This window comes from Rhagoletis pomonella, unplaced genomic scaffold (assembly GCF_013731165.1).
Source record: "Rhagoletis pomonella isolate Grant_MI unplaced genomic scaffold, Rhpom_1.0 Rhpom_scaffold_00003, whole genome shotgun sequence".
In the NCBI taxonomy this organism is placed as follows: Eukaryota; Metazoa; Arthropoda; class Insecta; order Diptera; family Tephritidae; genus Rhagoletis; species Rhagoletis pomonella.
Window position 1 is genome coordinate 23551233 of NW_023458557.1, and position 21141 is coordinate 23572373.

Genomic DNA, 21141 nt, shown 5'->3' on the forward strand with positions numbered 1-21141 from the left:
AACAGATCAGACAAGCCTATCACAAACTAAAAGATTTTCACAATTTTCTCCTATGTTTCTTAGCCGATTCGAATGATTGCTGCTTTGTTGGAAAGGTGTTTCGGAGGAGGTGTATACAAACTTTTAACTTTTCCGATAGGTGGCGCAGGGGTAGAGCTATACTAAAAGATCGCATTTTCTCCTATGTTTCTTAACCGATTCGAATGATTGTTGCTTTGTTGGAAAGTTGTTTTGGAGCAGGTGTGCACAAACTTTTAGCTTTTCCGATAGGTGGCGCAGGGGTCGAGCTATACTAAAAGATCGCATTTTCTCCTATGTTTCTTAACCGATTCGAATGATTGTTGCTTTGTTGGAAAGGTGTTTCGGAGGAGGAGTGCAAAAACTTTTAACTTTTCCAATTTTTGCGCATGGGTCGAGCTATACTAAAAAATCGCATTTATAGTCCGATGTGCTTCAAACTGAGAATATACATTCGCTACATCTATATATAAATAGGCAAGCATGAATAATTGGGAACAATTTTCTCCTATGTTTCTTAACCGATTCGAATGATTGCTGCTTTGTTGGAAAGGTGTTTCGGAGGAGGTGTATACAAACTTTTAACTTTTCCGATAGGTGGCGCAGGGGTAGAGCTATACTAAAAAATCGCTTTTATAGTCCGATGTGCTTCAAACTCAGAATATACATTCGCTACATTAGGATAAATACACCTAGCATAAAATAAGCCCGATAGCTGGCTCCAAAGCCGAGCTATGTCACATTCAGTTCCATGCAATATGTTCTCATATATCCATATATAAATAGGCAAGCATGAATAATTTTGAACAACTTTCTGCTATGTTTCTTTACCGATTCGGATGATTGTTACTTTGTTGGAAAGGTGTTTCGAAGGAGGAGTGCACAAACTTTTATCTTTTCGGATATGTGGCGCAGGGGTGGAGCTATACTAAAAAATCGCGTTTATTGTCCGATGTGCTTCAAACTCAGAATATACATTCGCTACATTAGGATAAATACACCTAGCATAAAATAAGCCCGATAGCTGGCTCCAAAGCCGAGTTATGTCAAATGCAGTTCCATGTAATATGTTCTCATATACATACATATCTATCTATATATATAAAAATGGTGTGAAATATTTATAGTGATTCATCAATTGAGAACGGTTGGGCCGATTTGGGAAATTTTTCTTTTTCAGTTGTTCGTAATTGCCAGGAGAAGGTTTATACGAAAGAAAATTTTGGGAAAACCCTCCGGTGGACCAGGGACCGATCTATTCGAAAAAATCATAGTTATGGTCCGATTTGCTTAAAATTTGGTGCGTAGGTAGGGTTTTGCCCAGATTAGCACATAGGATATTTTTTTCCGGGAAGTGGACCAGGGACCGATCTATTCGAAAAAATTGCAGTTATGGTCTGATTTGCTTTAAATTTGGTACGTAGTTAGCTTTTTGCCTAGATTAGCATATAAGATTCTTTTTTTCCGGGTAGTTTCACTTCTTCTTCTTATCCGCCATGTTAGCTATCTGACAGAAAACGTGTTTCGTATTTTTTGGTATACCAACTTTAAAAAAAAAGTCTAGCTTTTGACGTTGGAAAAATAACACAAATGAAAGCCAAACATATAAGTAGAGAATTTGTCTAATATTTTTAAATCATTTTCTTCATAACTGCTGCTTCCGTGGATATTGCAACACACAGAATAGATGTAATAATGCAGCTATAGGAGCAACCTCATCTTCTTCTTCTTCTTTTTTGGCGCTGTAACCGCCTAAGCGATTTTAGCCGAGTTCAGCAAAGCACGCCAGTCGTTTCTCCTCTGTGCCAACTGACGCCAATTGGAAACGCCAAGTGAAGCCAAGTCCTTTTCCACCTGATCTTTCCATCGCAGTGTGGGCCTCCCTCTTCCTCTGCTACCACCAGCGGGTTCCGAGTTGAATACTTTCAGAGCTGAAGCGTCGGTGTCCATTCGAACGACATGACCAAGCCAGCGGAGCCGCTGTATTTTAATTCGCTGCACTATGTCCATATTGTTGTAAAGCTCATACAGCTCATCGTTCCATCGTCTGCGGTACTCGCCGTCGCCAACGCGTAAAGGCCCGTAAATCTTCCGCAATATCTTTCTCTCAAACACTCCAAGAGCCGCCTCATCGGATGTTGTCATTGTCCATGCTTCTGCGCCATATACCAGCACGGGCATGATGAGTGACTTATAGAGCGCGGTTTTCGTACGTCGAGAGAGGACTTTACTCCTGAATTGCCTACTCAGTCTAAAGTAGCACTTGTTGGCAAGAGTGATTCTACGTTGGATTTCAATGCTGACATTATTATCGGTGTTAATGCTGGTTCCCAAGTAAACGAAATTCTCTACTTTCTCGAAATTGTAACTGTCAACAGTGACGTGGGTGCCAAGGCGCGAGTGTGTTGACTGTTTGTTTGATGACAGGAGATACTTCGTCTTGTCCTCGTTTACCACCAGACCCATGCGCTTTGCTTCCCTATCCAACTTGGAAAAGGCAGAACAGACTTCGCGGTTTTTGTTACCGATGATGTCGATGTCATCGGCATAAGCCAGCAATTGCACGCTCTTGTAGTAAATTGTTCCTGAGCGGTTCAGTTCTGCAGCTCTTATTATCTTCTCCAACATCAGATTAAAGAAGTCACATGACAGGGAGTCGCCCTGTCTGAAACCCCGTTTTCTGACGGAGCTGGTGGTATTGCTCAACGTCATTTTACACAGCCGTATGAGTTTTGAGGGGATGCCAAATTCAGACATAGCGGCGTATATGCAACTCCTTTTAGTGGTGTCAAAAGCGGTTTTAAAGTCGACAAATAGGTGGTGAGTGTCGATCCTTTTCTCGCGGGTCTTTTCCAAGATTTGGCGTATTGTGAATACTTGGTCTATGGTGGATTTGCCAGGTCTAAAGCCACACTGATAAGGCCCAATCAGTTCATTGACGGTGGGCTTCAGTGTTTCACACAATACGCTCGATAAGACCTTGTAACCTATGCTTAGAAGGCTGATCCCGCGGTAGTTGGCGCGAATGGCGGGGTCACCTTTCTTGTGGATTTGGCAGAGCACACTTAAATTCCAGTCGTCGGGCATGAGTTCATCTGACCATATTCTGCACAAGAGTTGATGCATGCACCTTATCAACTCCTCGCCGCCGTACTTGAATAGCTCAGCTGGCAGGCTGTCAGCTCCAGCGGCTTTGTTGTTTTTCAGCTGCGTTATTGCTATACGTACCTCGTCATAATCAGGCGGTGGAATGTCGACTCCGTCATCATCGACTGCGGGCTCGGGTTCTTCTTCTCCACAACTTTCCGTGCTGCTACCATTTAGTAGGGCGGAAAAGTGTTCCCTCCATAATTTAAGTACGCTCTGGACATCAGTTACTAGGTCGCCATTATTGTTCTTACAGGAGTGCGCCCCGGTCTTTAAACCTTCCGTAAGTCGCCTAACTCTCTGGTAAAATTTTCGGGCATTCCTCCTGTCGGCCAGCATTTCAAGCTCTTCGCACTCACGTATTTCGGCCTCTCTCTTCTTGTTGCGGCAAATACGTCTCGCTTCCCTCTTCAGATCCCTATAGCGGGCTCACATAGCGCCTTGCGCCCGATCGCAGCGTGGCCCTGTAGGCGGCATCTTTTTTCTCTGCAGCTTCCTGACACTCCTCATCGTACCAGTTGTTCTTTCGCGCTCGCTGAAATCCGACTACTTCTTCGGCGGCGGTACTTAATGAGCGGGAAATGTGGTTCCACTGCTCGCATATGTCGGTTTGTTGAAGAGTGCTCTCTGAGAGCAGGTGTGAGAGTCGAGTAGCGAAAGCGCTGGCTGTCTGTTGTGATTGCAGATTTTCGACGTTAAGCTTTCCTAGCATATTTGGGCGCACATTTTTTGCTGCACAGAGGCGGGTGCGTATCTTGGCTGCAACAAGATAGTGGTCCGAGTCGATGTTTGGGCCTCGGAGTGAGCGTACGTCTAAAACACTGGAAGCGTGCCTTCCGTCTATCACAACATGATAGATGTGGTTTCTCGTTTTTCGATCCGAAGACAGCCAGGTAGCTTGATGGATCTTTTTATGCTTGAACCTAGTACGGCATACTACCATGTTTCGGGCCCCGGCGAAGTCGATCAGCCTCAATCCGTTGTCAGACGTTTCGTCGTGGAGGCTGAATTTTCCGACGGTGGTTTCAAAGATCTCTTCTTTGCCCACCCTGGCATTGAAGTCGCCAAGCACGATTTTGATATCATGACGGGGGCAGCGCTCGTACGTGCGCTCCAAGCGCTCATAGAAGAGATCCTTGGCTGCCTCATCCTTCTCTTCCGTCGGGCCATGGGCGCAGATGAGCGATATGTTGAAGAATCTCGCTTTGATGCGGATTGTGGCTAGACGCTCGTCCACTGGGGTAAACGACAGTACTCGGCGACGGAGTCTCTCTCCCACCACAAATCCAACTCCGAATCTGCGCTCCTTTACACGACAGCTGTAGTAGACGTCGCAAGGCCCTATACATTGTTTGCCTTGCCCCGTCCAACGCATTTCTTGGATGGCGGTGATGTCAGCTTTTGTCCTTACGAGGACATCAACCAGCCGGGCAGAGGCACCTTCCCCATTAAGGGTCCGCACATTCCAGGTGCATGCCCTCAAATCGTAGTCCTGTAAACGTTTGCCGTGGTCGTCATCATAAGGGGGGGTCTCATCCGAGGCTTTGGCTTGCTTCTTCACTGAAAGTGGCGGATCCCAAGCCCAGCGCACAACCCATTGCTGGGACGGGGGTGGTTTCGCAACCAAATATACGTTTATATAGCGAGCCGCTTGCTCCAAGCAGACACCCGCTTGCAGCCGCACCTACTGGTGAACAGACGCTGCAGACTTCAGTGAGCCCTTAAACCGAATAAGTCAGAGTGGCCCCACCGAAGCTCCCTCTCATTCTGCCGTGACCCAAGGCTCCACTCGGATTGGTTACCGCATCTCGCACATGGATTGCTCACGTTTCCCAGAGTGCGCGAACGAGGACGCAAGAGTCGGGATTGAGTATAGCCATGCAACTGTAACTGCATACCCAGCGCAATGACTATACCCCATTGCACTCCAAGGAGCCACCTCATACCACAGAATTTATCGGCCGCCTATTTAAATAGTAGGGCTCGCTTGAAATATGTACATGAAGATGTATGGAGGTGCGCACACTACACCAACTTAATCGCTCCCACCAATTAGTTGTGGTGCAATTGAAAGACTAGCAAGCCCAACTAAATCGGCGGCCGATAAAGCCCGTGGTGTGCGATGGATCTAAAACATTTTAAGAGAGTATTGCACTCACATTTTCGTTTTTAGGATTTCTATTCATGTGATTAGCAGTGGCAAGAATGTATGTATTAAATACGTATATCTATATATATAAAAATGGTGTGAAAAATGTATAGTAATTCATCAATTGAGAACGGTTGGGCGGATTTGGCTAAAATTTTCTCTTAGTTGTTCGTATCTGTCAGGAGAACGTTTTTACGAAAGAAAATTTTGGGAAATCCCTCCGGGAAAGTCAGAAAATTGGAAAAATCGAAAATTGATTTTTTTGTATGGAATTTTGTGTGCAATTCCTTCTGAATGGCTTTCAAATGGAAAAATAGAAAATTCTAAGTGGAAAACTCGGAAAAATTCCAAAGAACACGAAAAATTTGAATTTTTTCGACGAAATTTTGCCTTTTTCGCATGATTTGATGATTTTGGACGATGCACCTTCGTTAAAATTCGTTGGGAAGCTTGGAAATTTTCGGATAATTGTGAAATTCATTGTGAGCATGAATCAATTGGGAACAATTTTCTTGTATGTCTCATACAAGTAGGAGTGCACAAAGTTTTAATTTTTTCGATAGGTCGAACTACGCCAAAAAAATTCAATCGGTACGTAGGTAGCCTTTTGCATAGATTAGCATATAGGATAATTTTTCTCCTTTAAGTGGGCCAGGGATCGCTCTATTCGAAAAAATCTTATTTTTGGTCCGATTTGCTTGAAATTTGGCAGGTAGCTTATTGCCTGGGTTAACATATAGGATATTTTTTCTGATAGGTGGACCAGATACCGATCTATTCGAAAAATCTTATTTATGGTAGTACACCAGGACCGATCTATTCGAAAAAGTGTTATTTATGATCCGATTTGCTTCAAATTTGGTACGTAGGTAGCTTATTGCCTGGGTTAACATATAGGATATTTTTTCTGATAGGTGGACCAGATACCGATCTATTCCAAAAATCTTATTTAAGGTCCGATTTGTCTTGAAATTCGATACCCGTATTATAGATATGCGTAGAATAGAATTGAGTCATTGTTTTACAGTTCGAAAGGTGTTTGAAGGCTCCGCAAACATGCGGGTATTGGCTAATTAACAATACTTATTACACAGGCCAACAAAAATGGAAAAAAATTTGATGGAGCAAATGTTGACAATATATATTTTTGACAATTAAAAAAATTGTGTGTGCTGATCACGAATCCGTAAGTTTCCATCAGCTCAAAATGTTAAGAAAAACGAGGTCAAAGTGTCAAAAAGTCGCGTTTATTTGCAATATTCGAGAGGCTCTAGCACAGAAACAAAGGGTGGTAGAACCTTCCACTTAGGCTTAGACTAAAGCTAAAAATCTCGACTACTATCCCTGCAAATTCCTGCAATTAAGCAAAAAGTGATAGAACCTTCCACTTAGGCTTAAATTAAGGCTTGGCCTTCTGACTTCAATCCCTGAAAATACCATTCCTGTACCTTGACCCTAAGGTCACCTATAGTCATTTATTGAACAACTAACACTGATTTTTACACATTTTTTTTGTCAGTTGCATAATTTTCCAGTAGTTTTTTTATTATTGGACGATAAAAAGTAATTGAGTATAGGTGGCCATCAGGGCAAGGTGCAGGAATAGTATTTTCAGGGATAGTAGCCAGTAGCTTTAGCTTTAATTTAAGCCTAAGTGGAAGGTTCCATCACCTTTTGTTTCCTTGCTTGCACTTTCCCACGTTTTTCTCAAAATGTGAAGCTGATGGAAACTTTATACTTATGGATTCGTAATCAGCACAAAAAAGTCTACCAAAAACAGCTTTAACATTTGCCGCATCAAAATCGGCGTTGACCTGTGGTACCTACACTAATTATGTAAGTGTTATAAGAGGTTATCTCGCGAACGGCTGTAGCGCTCTTTTTGAAATTTTGGTCACCTACTGCAGACTTTCGTTATATTAAAGGATCAGCCATACATATCGAATTTTTCATACCGAATTTGTCTGGAAGTATTTGTGGTAGTGTCCTGGAAATTGGTATATAGATTTTTGGGCTACTGGAAAAGGGGGCGTGGCGCTTTCCAAACGTAATGAAACCTTTACCTATCTTTAAATATATACACCCAGAATACAGTGTTTTTTCTTTTTCAAAATAAAGATTTTTTTTTTTAATTTTTTATAGAAATATAGTTCATTTTTCATCAAATGGCACCTAATTTTGAGTATGCAGTTTTGTAGTTCACTCAATTTCAGTTTCATAAAGTGCAAGTTTTAAATGGCTATAAATTACCGTTGATTTTTGAGAACTTTTTCGCTGATGATGTGCGCATTTTCTCCGTATAGCGAATCCGAAGAGTGTCGGTATATAAAAGACTTATTCTGGTGGGTGAACTCCTCCTCAACGACCGAAACGAATTAAATGAATTTTTTTATGTATTTGAGTAGGTCCCTGTACAGATTAAGTTCACAACTTAAAACGACAGGTGGGATCAAAGTCAAATTACCCCCGTTAAATCAACCATCAGAACCATTGCGGTCCTTGCTTTACGGTGACTAAACAGAAAGTGGACCAATGAGACTCATCAGTTTGGAAATTGCCACCAACTATACTATACAGATTCAAGGACGATTCACCATCGAGCCGCAAGGACTTCTTCCCGGTATAACGCTTTCGTCAGGTTATTTAAGACGGCAATGGAGGATATGCCTTCTATCGACCACAAAACCAAAGTGAACGTGAATTGCTGGCGAAAACGTTGGACCAAATGTTTCAATAAAAAAAAATTAATATTGGGCGGGACGAAGTTCGCCGGGTCTGCTAGTATATTATATAAATAGGCAAGCATGAATAATTGGGAATAATTTTCTCCTATGTTTCTTAACCGATTCGAATGATTGTTGCTTTGTTGGAAAGGTGTTTTGGAGCAGGTGTGCACAAACTTTTAGCTTTTCCGATAGGAGGCTCAGGGGTCGAGCTATACTAAAAAATCGCATTTATAGTCCGATGTGCTTCAAACTCAGAATATACATTCGCTACATCTATATATAAATAGGCAAACATGAATTAATTGGGAACAATTTTCTCCTATGTTTCTTAGCCGACCCGAACGATTGTTGCTTTGTTGGAGAGGTGTTTTGGAGCAGGTGTGCACAAACTTTTGACTTTTCCGATAGGAGGCGCAGGGGTCGAGCTATACTAAAAAATCGCATTTGTAGCCCGATTTGCTTCAAACTCAGAATATACATTCGCTACATAAGGATAAATACACCTGCCAAAAATGAGCCAGATAGCTCCAAAGCCAAGTTATGTCAAATTCAGTTCCATACAACATTTTTTATTTATTTATTTATTTATTTATTTATTTAGTCTATGGTTTTATAATAACATTGCAGACTAGAAGAGTACAACAATAGTTTAGTACTATTAGAAATAATTCATAAAGCTAAAAATAGGAATTCAAAAGATTTAAAAAAGCCATCTTTGGGATTGAAAAGTCTTCCTCGAGTACATTATTCATGGCATTAAATTCACTGATGGCACGATAAATCGGGGTTTTACTGGCGTATTGCGTTCTAACATTACAACCATAAAACGGAAGGAAATTTCTAAGGGATCGCCTGGGGATATTAAATCTTATCCTTTCTAACAAAAACGTTAAATCAACAATACCATTAATATTATATGTAAACGAAAGGCACAAGACAGACCTGCGACTTTGTAAGGACTTGAGATTCAAAAGCATGAGACGTGAAGAATATGACGGCACGGGGTCTGAAAAGTTCAAACAGCGAAGGGCAAACTTGAGAAAAATTGTTTGAACACGTTCAAACCTGTTTATAGCATTCTGATTATACGGCCTCCAAAAAAAACCGCATATTCGAGATGTGACCGAACAAATGATGAATACAGTAACTTGAATGTATAAGGATCCGGGAGTTTTGAGGCATTGCGTCTTACAAAGCCTAGAACAGAATACGCCTTTACAGTTACATAGCTAATGTGTTTATTGAAAGAAAATCGATCATCAAACTCTACGCCAAGGTCTTTCATCTCATCAGCATGATTTAGATCATTAGCCGATATATGATAACTGGTAAGCAGAGAATTGGAAATTTTAGAGTACGTTAGTTGAAAACACTTACTAATGTTCAAGGAAAGGCGTGACTTCAGACACCACAAATGAAGCTTATCAATATCATCTTGAAGCCTAATTGCATCAGATGTGTTTTTAATTACAGAGAAAACTTTTAAATCGTCCGCATAAAGCAGAAATTTTGCAAAAGAAAAACAACTACTAATGTCATTGATGAAAAGTATAAAAAGAAGTGGACCTAAGACACTACCCTGTGGCACTCCAGAAGATGGAACGAACGGGCTAGAAGTAGCCCCGTCAATTGAGACAACACACCGTCTGTTACACAAGTACGAGTCCAACCAACGCAGAAAAATAGAATGAAAGCCAATGCAAGCAAGCTTTTGAATTAATATACTATGTGACACTCTGTCAAACGCTTTTGAGAAGTCTGTATAAATACAGTCAACTTGAAAACCTAATTTCTTTCCTTTCTTTGATTTCACGTAGTTCCAGAACAATTTGGGGTTAGATTTATTATTCTACTCAGTGTCACGAACATAGTTAGTTTTAAATTTTTTAAAGAATTTGTTTTTAAGGTTTTTTAGGTTTCTTAAATCTTTTGAATACCAGGGCAATTTATACGGCTTTTTCTTTTTAACCGGTATATTATCCAGGCAGAGTTCATATAAGATTGACTTCAATATAGAAAAACAGTATGCAGTGTCTAGGTTAGTAAACAAATCATCCCAGTTAATGTTCGACAATAGTTCATTAAAACTAAAAAAATCGCGTAATGAGTAATTAAATGACAATTTGTTGTCCTTAATAGCGGAAAAACAATAAAAGTCTAACTTTATAACTAGTGGAATATGATGTTTATCCGTAGCTGTAATTGGGTTAATACCAGGGACCGTAACGGTTATAAGTTTTATTATAAAAATCACTTTTCAATCGTTATTAACTGAGTTTTATTTTTTGCTCGGAAAATAATCGTTACGTTTTAAGTTTTATTTTTTGCTCGAAAAATAATGGTTACGTTTTAAGTTTCATTTTTTGCTCGGAAAATAATGGTTACGTTTTAAGTTTTATTTTTTGCTCGGAAAATAATGGTTACGTTTTAAGTTTTATTTTTTGCTCTGAAAATAATCGTTACGTTTTAAGTTTTATTTTTTGCTTGGAAAATAATCGTTATTTCTTGAGTTCTTTTTTTTCTCAGAAAATAAAACTTAATTTTTGCGTATGCGTATGCGCTTTTTTGCACTTTTTCTTTAGAAATGTGGTTCTCTTTGTTTCTGCCCTGGTATCTGTATTTTCATTACTCACTCCACAGTGGCGTTAAAGGTTCAATGCAGCCGCCCCCTGTGTATTCACACATGCGCATGCGCATACGCAAAAATTAAGTTTTATTTTCTGAGAAAAAAATAAAACTCAAGAAATAACGATTATTTTCCGAGCAAAAAATAAAACTTAAAACGTAATCATTATTTTCCGAGCAAAAAATAAAACTTAAAACGTAACGATTATTTTCCGAGCAAAAAATAAAACTTAAAACGTAACCATTATTTTCCGAGCAAAAAATAAAACTTAAAACGTTACGATTATTTTCCGAGCAAAAAACAAAACTCAAAACATAACGATTATTTTCTGAGTAAAAAATACAACTCAAAATATAATGATTAAACTTGATTTTTATAAGTAAAAATTAAAAAATAAAAATTAGTGCCGCTGAAGGTACTCCGAGTAATAAGAAATATATTGGTTTACTCCTTATGCACGTAGCATTTCTCTTTCCGCGTGATTTTTTGAGTTGAAATTTCAAAGGATAATCGTTATTTGCGGTCCCTGGTTAATACAGTCGCAAATTCGGTAATTCAAGTTATCACTGACAAAAATAAGATCTAATATTCTGTTTAATTCATTAGCAAAACTATTAATTTGCTTCAAGTTAAGACTCAAAATACTATCTACTAAATATAATTCATGATCGGCAACCATATTATGAGCTATGAGACTAGGGCATGACTCACTGCTAACCCAATTAATATTGGATAAACTAAAGTCTCCCAGAACACATTAATGGTTATCACGCAAAATAATTAAAACTAATGATGAAATATTATCAGCATGTGCTTTGTAGTTATAACTCATATGAGCTTCCTGGTGGTATATATGAGGTTACTACATACAGGGATTCTTTTGAAGAGTTGCCACTAATACTGACGCAAAGTTGATCCAGAAGTGAATCATCATTAGCTAGAGAGATCAGGAGCGCGCGTAGTTCGCGCTTGACAGCAACGATTACACCACCACCTCTTTGGCAACCAGTTTTCACAGCATCCCTGTCTTTACGAAAGACGTTGAAGAGGTTAGCATCGAAGAATTCAGCATCAAAAAAGTTTGAGGTTAACCATGTCTCAACAAGTACATAGACGTCGTTATCCATCTGCGCAGTAAAATAATGCACGATATCATCTTTTGTTCGCATGCCAGACATATTTTGGAAGTATACCCTTAAGCTATTAGCAAAAGGGGGGAGAATTAACTATGTCTGAAGCGGCTGTTGTTGGTCCTTTGGAAAAAACCGAAAAGGTTTGACCGTCACGTTAGTGGGCCAGATTTCCGAACTAAGCAATTTAGAAAACATTGTCTCCGGCACCGCCAGCTTGAAGTTTACACGCTTTAGACTTGAAATTTCCACATCTTTTTTAACTAGTTTATAGCATACTAATGTATCTTTGTTCAAACCCGCCTGATTGGAAACATAGTTTATTATATCTTCTTCCGAAACAGATGGCGAGAATGACGCTAGATGTAACCACTTATATCGGACAGCCACATCCAAGTCTTTGCTAATGTTTGTACCAACAACCCTTACTTGTTTTTTACCCCTTTTATTCTCAACAGTAGACCACTGTGCATTTTTGATCTCTGCAGAGCTAACAGCAGGCGCCAATGAGTATGTAAAATTCGCAGTCGAGTTATCAGCAGTCGTCTTTAACATATCAGCATATGTGTGTGTGCGCAGCGTTCATTGGCAACGCCGAACCAGCATGAGTGTACACATTTTTAACAGCAGTACCAGCAGCAACAGAGACCGCAGGCATTTCAGTATATGTGGAAGTGTGTGTAACATTCGTTGGCAGCACCGAGCCAGCATGAGTGTACACATTTTTATCAGAAGCACCAGAGACAACAGTAGAGACCCTGCAAAAATCGCGACTACTCCATGCATGCATGTAAAGAGTACTCCCGAAGGACCAAGGAGTACTCCAAAATTAACCACAATTCATATAAAAAATATGGTCCAATTAACATTGCGATGTCCTAGGGCAGGACCATGTACTCCATCTCTGCATTACATCAGAGTAGCACAAAACTACTCCTAACATACTCCAATGACATTGTTGTTATATTTTTTTCGTTTGTACACGCTTTTGTTCTTCACTTCGCAGATGCTTTTTTTGAAATGAATAAAAACCACAAACAAAAATTAAAAATTACATGTTGCCTCTGACGACATTCGAACCCGAACATGCTGGGAGCTAAGAAATAATAGCTAGCATCTCTACACGTTTAGCTACAGCCAGACATGCAAATGTACTTTCAAATGCTTAACTTCAATCACATTTCGTTAAAGCACGAGCAGTGATAGGGTAACAATAAGCTGGTGCAGAGACACGAGTTGGTCCGCTACAGCATGACAGAGGAGCACTTTTGTAAGTACTCCAATATACCACAAATAGACTACATGGTCCAACGATTTTTGCAGGGGACAGCGAGGGCATTATTAGCAACTACAGAGGTTTTAGCCTTATAGCCCGAACACAATGAAAACAACGAGCTACAAACCACAGCTGTCAAATTATTTTAACACGTACTCTTATGTAGATAATTATTTTGGCGACGACCGGGCTACGCGGCGGCTGTGGTTGTGGCCCGATTAGATCTATTTCTATTTTTCTGGCGACAGATAAGGTTCTTCCTCTTCTTTTATGTCAAACTCGTACAAATTCATGATGTCGCTGCAGCGTTCAAAGAAGTCATGTCGCCATCGACAAAGCGCTTAGATAATAAAGATGACAAATTGGAAGCTGTGGTCGGTAGCTCGTCGTTTTCAATGTGTTCAGAACTTAAGTTTTGGCTTCCATGCGCGATATGATCGCAGATTGTTAGTGGTACTAACATCAATAAGTGCACCATTTCGTAATTCGCTTCTTTTTGACTACGTACCTTCACAAAAGCAACACTAACAGTAGCACGTAGATCTTTGATTTCCATTGTGAGTGATTTTATAGCATCACCTTTTTCCCGAAGGCTACGCTGCATATGTAAGAGATCCGAATGCATGCTGTCCGCCTTGTTTGTTAATTTATTATTATATTCAGAGGTGGGCACTACCACAAACAAGCGTGAGCTAAAAGTGAGCATGCGTTAGTGTACCTAATTCATTTAGCATGCTGTCGTGTTCTCATCGATGCGCTCTCGCTTGTATACGTACACGCAACGCTTACGCTCTTTTAGCACCTGCTAACTCTCTGCCCATGCCTGATTATAGTCATGAAGAGTTGAAATGGGATTATGCATACGAGCATTCTCAGCACGTAGAGAGACGATTGCATTGAAAATCGAACCCAATGATACCTGCTGCTTGTTGTTGGACTCACTAGTGGTATCCACGTATAAAGAATCGCTACTTAAGCGTGAAATTAAAGCATTTTATTTTTTGTGAACGAAGCAATGAACATATGAAGAGATCTCACCAAAATAGGTATAAGCGCAATTGCTTTAATTAGCTTAAAAGGATACTTTATGCAAGATCTTAATATACATATCGTGGTTTAAAGTACAAAATCGCGTATCAACAAAATGCAAAACCGCGTATCAAGATAATGCAAAACCGCGTATGTGACGTTGCATAAATTATTTTCTATAGAGTAAAAACACTTATATTTCAAAATGGATCTCTTTTTTATAAAGCAATCGTATTTCTGGCTAGTATATTTCAGGACGAATGGATAAGGATTGAGCCAAGAGCTTGCGTGAGCAAATCCAATTTTCGGCAGCAAATGTCAGTTACGCGGTTTTGCAGAATAACGATACGCGGTTTTGTACTTTAAACGACGATATACATAAAGTAAATTATACTCTTTCTGTAGTAATCTCTTTCATATCACATATTTTCATTTGTTAATTTAAAAAGAAAGAAGATTTCAATGTAGTTTAAAAAACTAAATTTGATTTATTTAAGGAAACTTTTATGAATTTTACTGAAAAGACTTTAAATACACTCTAAAAAAATTTTGTTTATTTGCGCATATTGAGAGAAGTAACCAGTTTCCTCTTTTAATGTGTGCAAATTTGCATGCGGTGTAATAAAATTAATCATTGCCTGTTTCATTTTACATAACGAATTTGTCGGAAGAGCAAAATTACACATAAAATGTTTAAAATAAAATAATGTTTATTATTAGTAGGAAATGTATTTGTAGTTTGAAAATTTTTGCAATTTTAAACATTCTGTATATGTGTATTTATGTGTATATCTTAAAGATCTCAAGTTCAAAATCAAATACTGAACAACCTATACGTATATTTATACAGATTCTTGTTGAAAAATAGATACTTTTCAGTAGAAGTTTTACATGCTCTTTTTAGAGTGTACTTCCTGTTTATTATATTTACTTTGCAAAATACTTATGCACAAAAAATGTACTTTATAAATTGAAATTACAAATGTTTGATTTTATGCACATGTATTCCAAGTCCTTAGGATGGGTTAAATTATGTCTTTTTCATGAAAATGTTTGGTTTTCTTACAAATTATGAGATGTATATGTAAAAAAAGAAAATTGGATATATTTGGATACATTTTTGGCTTGGTCAGGGATACATTTTCTTGAGACGGCGCGGCAACACTGGTGGTATCACTTACTTTAGCGAGACAGCGCGGGCATTTTCTGCCCTAAGAGTAGCAATCTCTTTCGGCACTAAGTTTAGATTAAGGTTATTATTGGCATTTTCGATAGACCCACTTGCTGTACTAGTTAGTTGATTAGGCGAGGCACTTTTAGGAATTTTGTGCTGCTGTGGGAGGTTGTTATTGCGATGGGCACCGATTTCTTTGCTAGAGGAATCCGAAGCAATGGCATTAGTAGCAACAACACTCTCGTTAAGAATAACAGGAGGAGGCGGGGAGCGAATAGAATATCGCCGAGCTTCAGCACACACTTTGCACCGAAAAGGCCTCTCTGAGTTAAGCAGAAACTCAGCGTCTGCTGGCAAAATATTCACACATTCTAAATGAAATAGTTCATTGCACTTTGCGCACTGGATCTTTGGTTGCGAACGCTCAACTTTATGGTTACAGCAGCAAGGCATTTTTAATAGGAACGTCTTTTTTCGTTATTTGCTTATAATATACAAGAGTCACTGTCTCAAAAATTATGCACGAACATAGAAAAAACTTCATTAAGTGTTAGTAATCTATTTGACACTAATAAAGTTATGGAACCCATTAGCAAATATTCGAAAACCGAGAGCGATAAAAAACACGTCCGCACGCAACGACGGTTGATTTACAGTTACAATATGTCCTCATATATCCATATATAAATAGGCAAGCATGAATAATTGGGAACAATTTTCTCCTATGTTTCTTAACCGATTCGAAAGATTGTTACTTTGTTGGAAAGGTGTTTCGGAGGAGGAGTGCAAAAACTTTTAGCTTTTTCGATAGGTGGCTCCAAAGCCGAGTTATATCAAATTCAGTTCAATGCAATATGTTCTCATATGTACATATATATAAAAAAAAAATAGCCGTTTTCGTTGTTTGTAACAAAAGTAACAAAAAGAATTACCAATCAAAAACATGTTGCTGTTTCCATTTGCAAAAGCTCGCTGCATGACTTGTCGCACTGCAGAGGAGCTCCAAATATAGGAGTCATGTCGTGCTCCCGGATACTTTGCATTTACGTTTAAAATCTTCAAATTTGGGTCGCATATCCATACCAAATATGTATACGCCGCGGTGGTAATTATGTAATCATTTTCTTCATAAGGATTTGCTTACCATTTGTACATTCAATGAGTGGTAGCCATGGTGATTAACGTATGCCTCCTCATAATTTTTCGAAACCAAAATAGAAATATATGTGCATTCGATCGCTCAATGGTTCCCCCAACATAACGAGCAGGTGCTGAGGAGAATGTTCTGGCGCTGGTAACATCCAGTGTCATGAAAACGTAAAGGAGGCATAGCCGCCCAAAGTACAAGATTAGTTATAAGAAACTGCATTAAGCTTAAAGATCTAGTGCCGGACCTGCTTTTCAGCTGATATTGCAGTTATTCTAGATACTTTTAAATGTATTTCCAACCGTTGAGCTAGATCGGCTGCCAAGTTCGGTCCTAGCCTGTATAATTTCGGGAACTCCGTTGGGGCCAGTTCAAACGGGTTGTCCCCTCTTCGCAACATACGCCGATTTACCCTCCACACGTTTAACTGCTGCTCACGTCCCGATAAATTATAACCGAGGTATTCAAAATACATATTTTCACTATATTTATTATTTAATCATGTACTGGAGAACTTTTTATTTTTGCTAGCAACACCAAACTAGACGTCATGAACTTAACAACAACAGCTAATTTTACGCTAGCTAATGTTGTTACGGCTTATGCCGATGACATCGACATCGTCGGTAACAAAAACCGCGAAGTCGGTTCTGCCTTTTCCAAGTTGAATAGGGAAGCAAAGCGAATGGGTCTGTGGTAAACGAGGACAAGACGAAGTATCTCCTGTCATCAAACAAACAGTCAGCACATTCGCGCCTTGGTACCTACGTCACTGTTGACAGTTACAATTTCGAGAAAGTAGAGAATTTCGTTTACTTAGGAACCAGCCCGATAATAATGTCAGCACCGATAATAATGTCAGCATTGAAATCCAACGCAGAATCACTCTTGCCATCAAGTGCTACTTTGGACTGAGTAGGCAATTCAGGAGTAAAGTCCTATCTCGATGTCCGAAAACCACGCTCTATAAGTCACTCATAATGCCCATGCTGGTATATGGCGCAGAAGCATGGACAATGACAACATCCGATGAGGCGGCTCTTGGAGTATTTGAGAGAAAGATTTTGCGGAAGATTTACGGGCCTTTACGCGTTGGTGACGGCGAGTACCGCAGACGATGGAACGATGAGCTGTATGAGCTTTACAACGACATGGACATAGTGCAGCGAATTAAAATACAGCGGCTTCGCTGGCTTTGCCATGTCGTTCGAATGGACACCGACGCTCCAGCTCTGAAAGTATTCAACTCGGAACCCACTGGTGGTAGCAGAGGAAGAGGGAGGCCCCCACTGGGATAAAAAGATCAGGTAGAGAAGGACTTGGCTTCACTTGGCGTTTCCAATTGGCGTCAGTTGGCTCAGAAGAGAAACGACTGGCGTGCTTTGCTGAACTCGGCCAAAATCGCTTAGGCGGTTACAGCGCCAAAAAAGAAGAAGAATGTTATTACGAAAACGTTTACTAAATCGATAAATCGATAAATTTGTCGTTTAGTTGACTTAACGATAACAAGTGTATTTAAAATAGCGTAGTGAATTCCACTACTGTTTTGGCAAAGTTATGGCTGTGGCGTTCAGCAGCGTTTGCATTGTTCAACTTTTTTTTGAATGCGAAAGTTGAATAGTGCAAAAGGCCTTTCAACAAATCGCTTTCAATGAAGTTGGTCGGCAGCCAACTCTCGTTCAACTTTTGATTCGCCTGTGAAAATTGAACAATGCAAACACTGCTTTATGGTTATGCACCTCTAACTGGACTTACAGCCTTATTCTGTATCACTAACGATAGACAACACGAACGATTCGTCTGCAGAGGAATGCTTCAAAAATTAGTCCGGCGGCATCATTTTAGCCGGTTTAAACGCTACCGAGACCATTGCAACGTAATGTATGAAAAGCGAGACGAAGACGACCGATAGAGTTTAAAATCGCAATCAGAGAGGTTGTCGTCTGCAGACGAATCGTTCGTCTTGCCTATCGTTCGTGATACAGAATAAGGCCCTTAAAGTTTCAGAGCAAAAAAAACACAAACAAATTAAGTGGATAAATGAAACATCATATACTTCACAACAAAAAATCGACAAAAAGTTATTTCATTTTTACTCAGAAATTTTCCGTTTTCATTTTTCGCTGAAAAATGTTTGTTTTGCTTTTACGCTCGAAAAGTTTCAGTCGCTTTTTCTTCACCGCTCGTAGGAGTCTTGCTTTTACTCCGACTTGCTCGTACTATGTACTTATGTACATACATACATAGTTTAAATAATAATGGAAACGAAAAAAACCGTTAAGATAGTTTATAATTGCTTCTATTTTTAGTTAGCAAAATGACCTGCGTGTGCGAAATGATTGGTCTAGCCTGTTTGTTGGCCCTCATCCTCAGTGCTTCCTCAAAGGCTCCATACAAACTGAAAATGGCGATATTCATCATTGGCTCTGGGGCTGTAGTTCTCTTATGCATACCTCTTATGCTTCTCAGGCCGCGCAACTATCGAAATGCACTGTAAGTAAATACATAAATTTTTCCTGATAAATATTTATTCAGCTCTAAATTCTACCATTTATCGTAACAGCATACCAGCCTGGGGTTGCCGACAACTTTGCAAAGCACTAGGTGTTACAATGACAGTGCGAGGTCTTGAAAATATTCACATCGAACAAGGGGCTGTTGTACTGATTAATCATCAAAGCTTCATCGACTTATGTGGTAAAAATATTATATTGACTAATCTGGAAATACTGACATATTTTCCTAGGGTTAGCGTATTTATGGCCAGTAATTGGACGGGCAACTGTAGTATCGAAAAAGGAAGTTCTTTTGTTCCCTTTTTTTGGTTTTGGAGCTTGGTTATGGGGGACGCTTTTTATTAATCGCGCAAGCAAGAAAGACTCTATCAATGCTTTACAGAAGGAGTCTAGAGCAATCAGAGAACGTGATTGCAAGCTTTTATTTTTCCCTGAGGGTACGCGCAATACAACGGAGACTTTGTTACCTTTCAAAAAAGGGCCCTTCCACATTGCTCTGCAAAGTCAATGCCCAATTCAACCCGTCGTCATATCGAAATACTACTTTTTAAATGATGAAAGGAAAACGTTCCGCCCTGGCCAGGCCATTATACAAATCCTACCTGAAATCCATACGGCTGGATATAGTCGAAATCACATAGATGAAATTATTGAAACCACGAGGAATACAATGGAAAATGAATATAGAAAATTAAATCAGGAAATACGAAGCCTATGATATAGATTCTTGATACATCGGTCCACACATTTCTGTGAAAAACATAAACATAAACAAGCTCATCATAAGAGATTAGCGGAACTGTAAAAGTTCGCACCAAGCCTAGTTTTATGTCTGGTGGTATAAAGTCTGCCGTGTGCCTTAACTTTCTTAATATGAAATAAAATTTTACTTAAGGTGTAGTTTATATGAGTATATTTTGTATCCGAGCGAAATAATTTTAAGTAAATTTGGTAAATCTTTCTAAGGGCCAAATTCACAATGCGTAGTTAACTCAGAATCCACAGTTAACTACAGATTTTCAGTATAAACTGTGAATTTGAGTATATTTTAATAATGTTTCCATTTTTGATCTGTGTTCAGTTTGTTTTAAGGTATACTTCTTTTAATATTGTTATTTCAGTATAAATGTCATCGATTTCAAAACATTTCTTTCTTGAAAAATACTGAAATATATTTATATTTGTAACTGAAGAAATATAGTATTTTTGCATACTATATTTTTTCCAACAGTATATAGTACGCAGACCCAAAAAATAGTACAATACTACATATTATAGTACGGTTGGCAACCCTGACTGGAAGAGAGAGGTAGATTTGGGCATCATCGGCATACAAATGGATAGACACGTTTTTACAGCATTTAACGATGTCGTTCATGAAAACACTAAATAAAGTTGGTGCTAGTATAGACCCCTGTGGAACTCCTGAGTAGAGTTTCCTCAGTTCCGAACTCTTATTTTTAGCTACAGCGTTTTCCAACGGTTACTAACATGGCGCAATAAACAAGTCAGTGTCAAAATCTTTTTCCTCGCTCTAATTACTTCGCCTGGTATAATTCCGCCATGGGCTACTAAGTTATTTTCCATTAATTTTACCACACCATCAGAAAATCCAAAATATTTGTTTAGCTTAACTAAAAGTATTTTGTGATCAACCATGTCAAAAGCGTTGGAAAAGTCTAACAAAGTCTATGAAACAGTTATATCACCCCTATCAAATGCCAGCCTAAATCTTCAGTTACTTTCAGAATAGCTGTGGTACAACTGTGACCACTTCTACATATATCCAGACAGATTCGATGTGAGGAGTTTATTTTTATCTAGATAACTGAATATTTGCTTTATCCTTAGCTTTTCCAAGACTTTTGACAACGAATACAAGATGCTAATCGGACGAAAATCCGATGGTGAAGCAACATTATGCCTTTGGGAAATAGGAGTAGCCAGGGTTATTCCAGGCATCCGGAAATATTAGAGTAGTGAAGAATAAGTTTAAAATATGGGTCAAGGTTGGAAGTATGTATGGAAGAATCATTTTTAAAAACTTTAAAGTTATAAAGTCCTCATCTATAGAATTCGATTTAATGTAATAAATACTTCTTAACACATCGTCTTCCGTTACAGTAGAGAAACTAAATGCTCCATAAGGTTTAGGTAGTAGACTTTGGTCTAGTTTGAAATTTGTACTTTGTTGCATGATAAA

General features: G+C 39.0%; 1 protein-coding gene across 6 annotated transcripts in view; it reads left to right on the forward strand.

The window, feature by feature from the left end:
- The window catches only part of LOC118735079 (1-acyl-sn-glycerol-3-phosphate acyltransferase alpha), a 254120-nt gene extending 234277 nt beyond the window's left edge, over positions 1-19843 (forward strand). For 3 of the 6 annotated variants that reach the window (XM_036464686.1, XM_036464685.1, XM_036464683.1), the window contains 3 exons: positions 18732-18915; positions 18986-19119; positions 19169-19843. In XM_036464686.1, the coding sequence (XP_036320579.1) occupies positions 18740-18915; positions 18986-19119; positions 19169-19656 (798 nt within the window). In that variant the 5' untranslated portion in view covers positions 18732-18739 and the 3' untranslated portion in view covers positions 19657-19843. Of the gene's footprint in view, positions 1-1301; positions 1319-18731; positions 18916-18985; positions 19120-19168 lie in introns of those variants that run through there. The other 3 variants (XM_036464688.1, XM_036464684.1, XM_036464687.1) reach the window with 2 other exon arrangements.
- The last annotated feature ends 1298 nt before the right edge of the window (positions 19844-21141 follow it).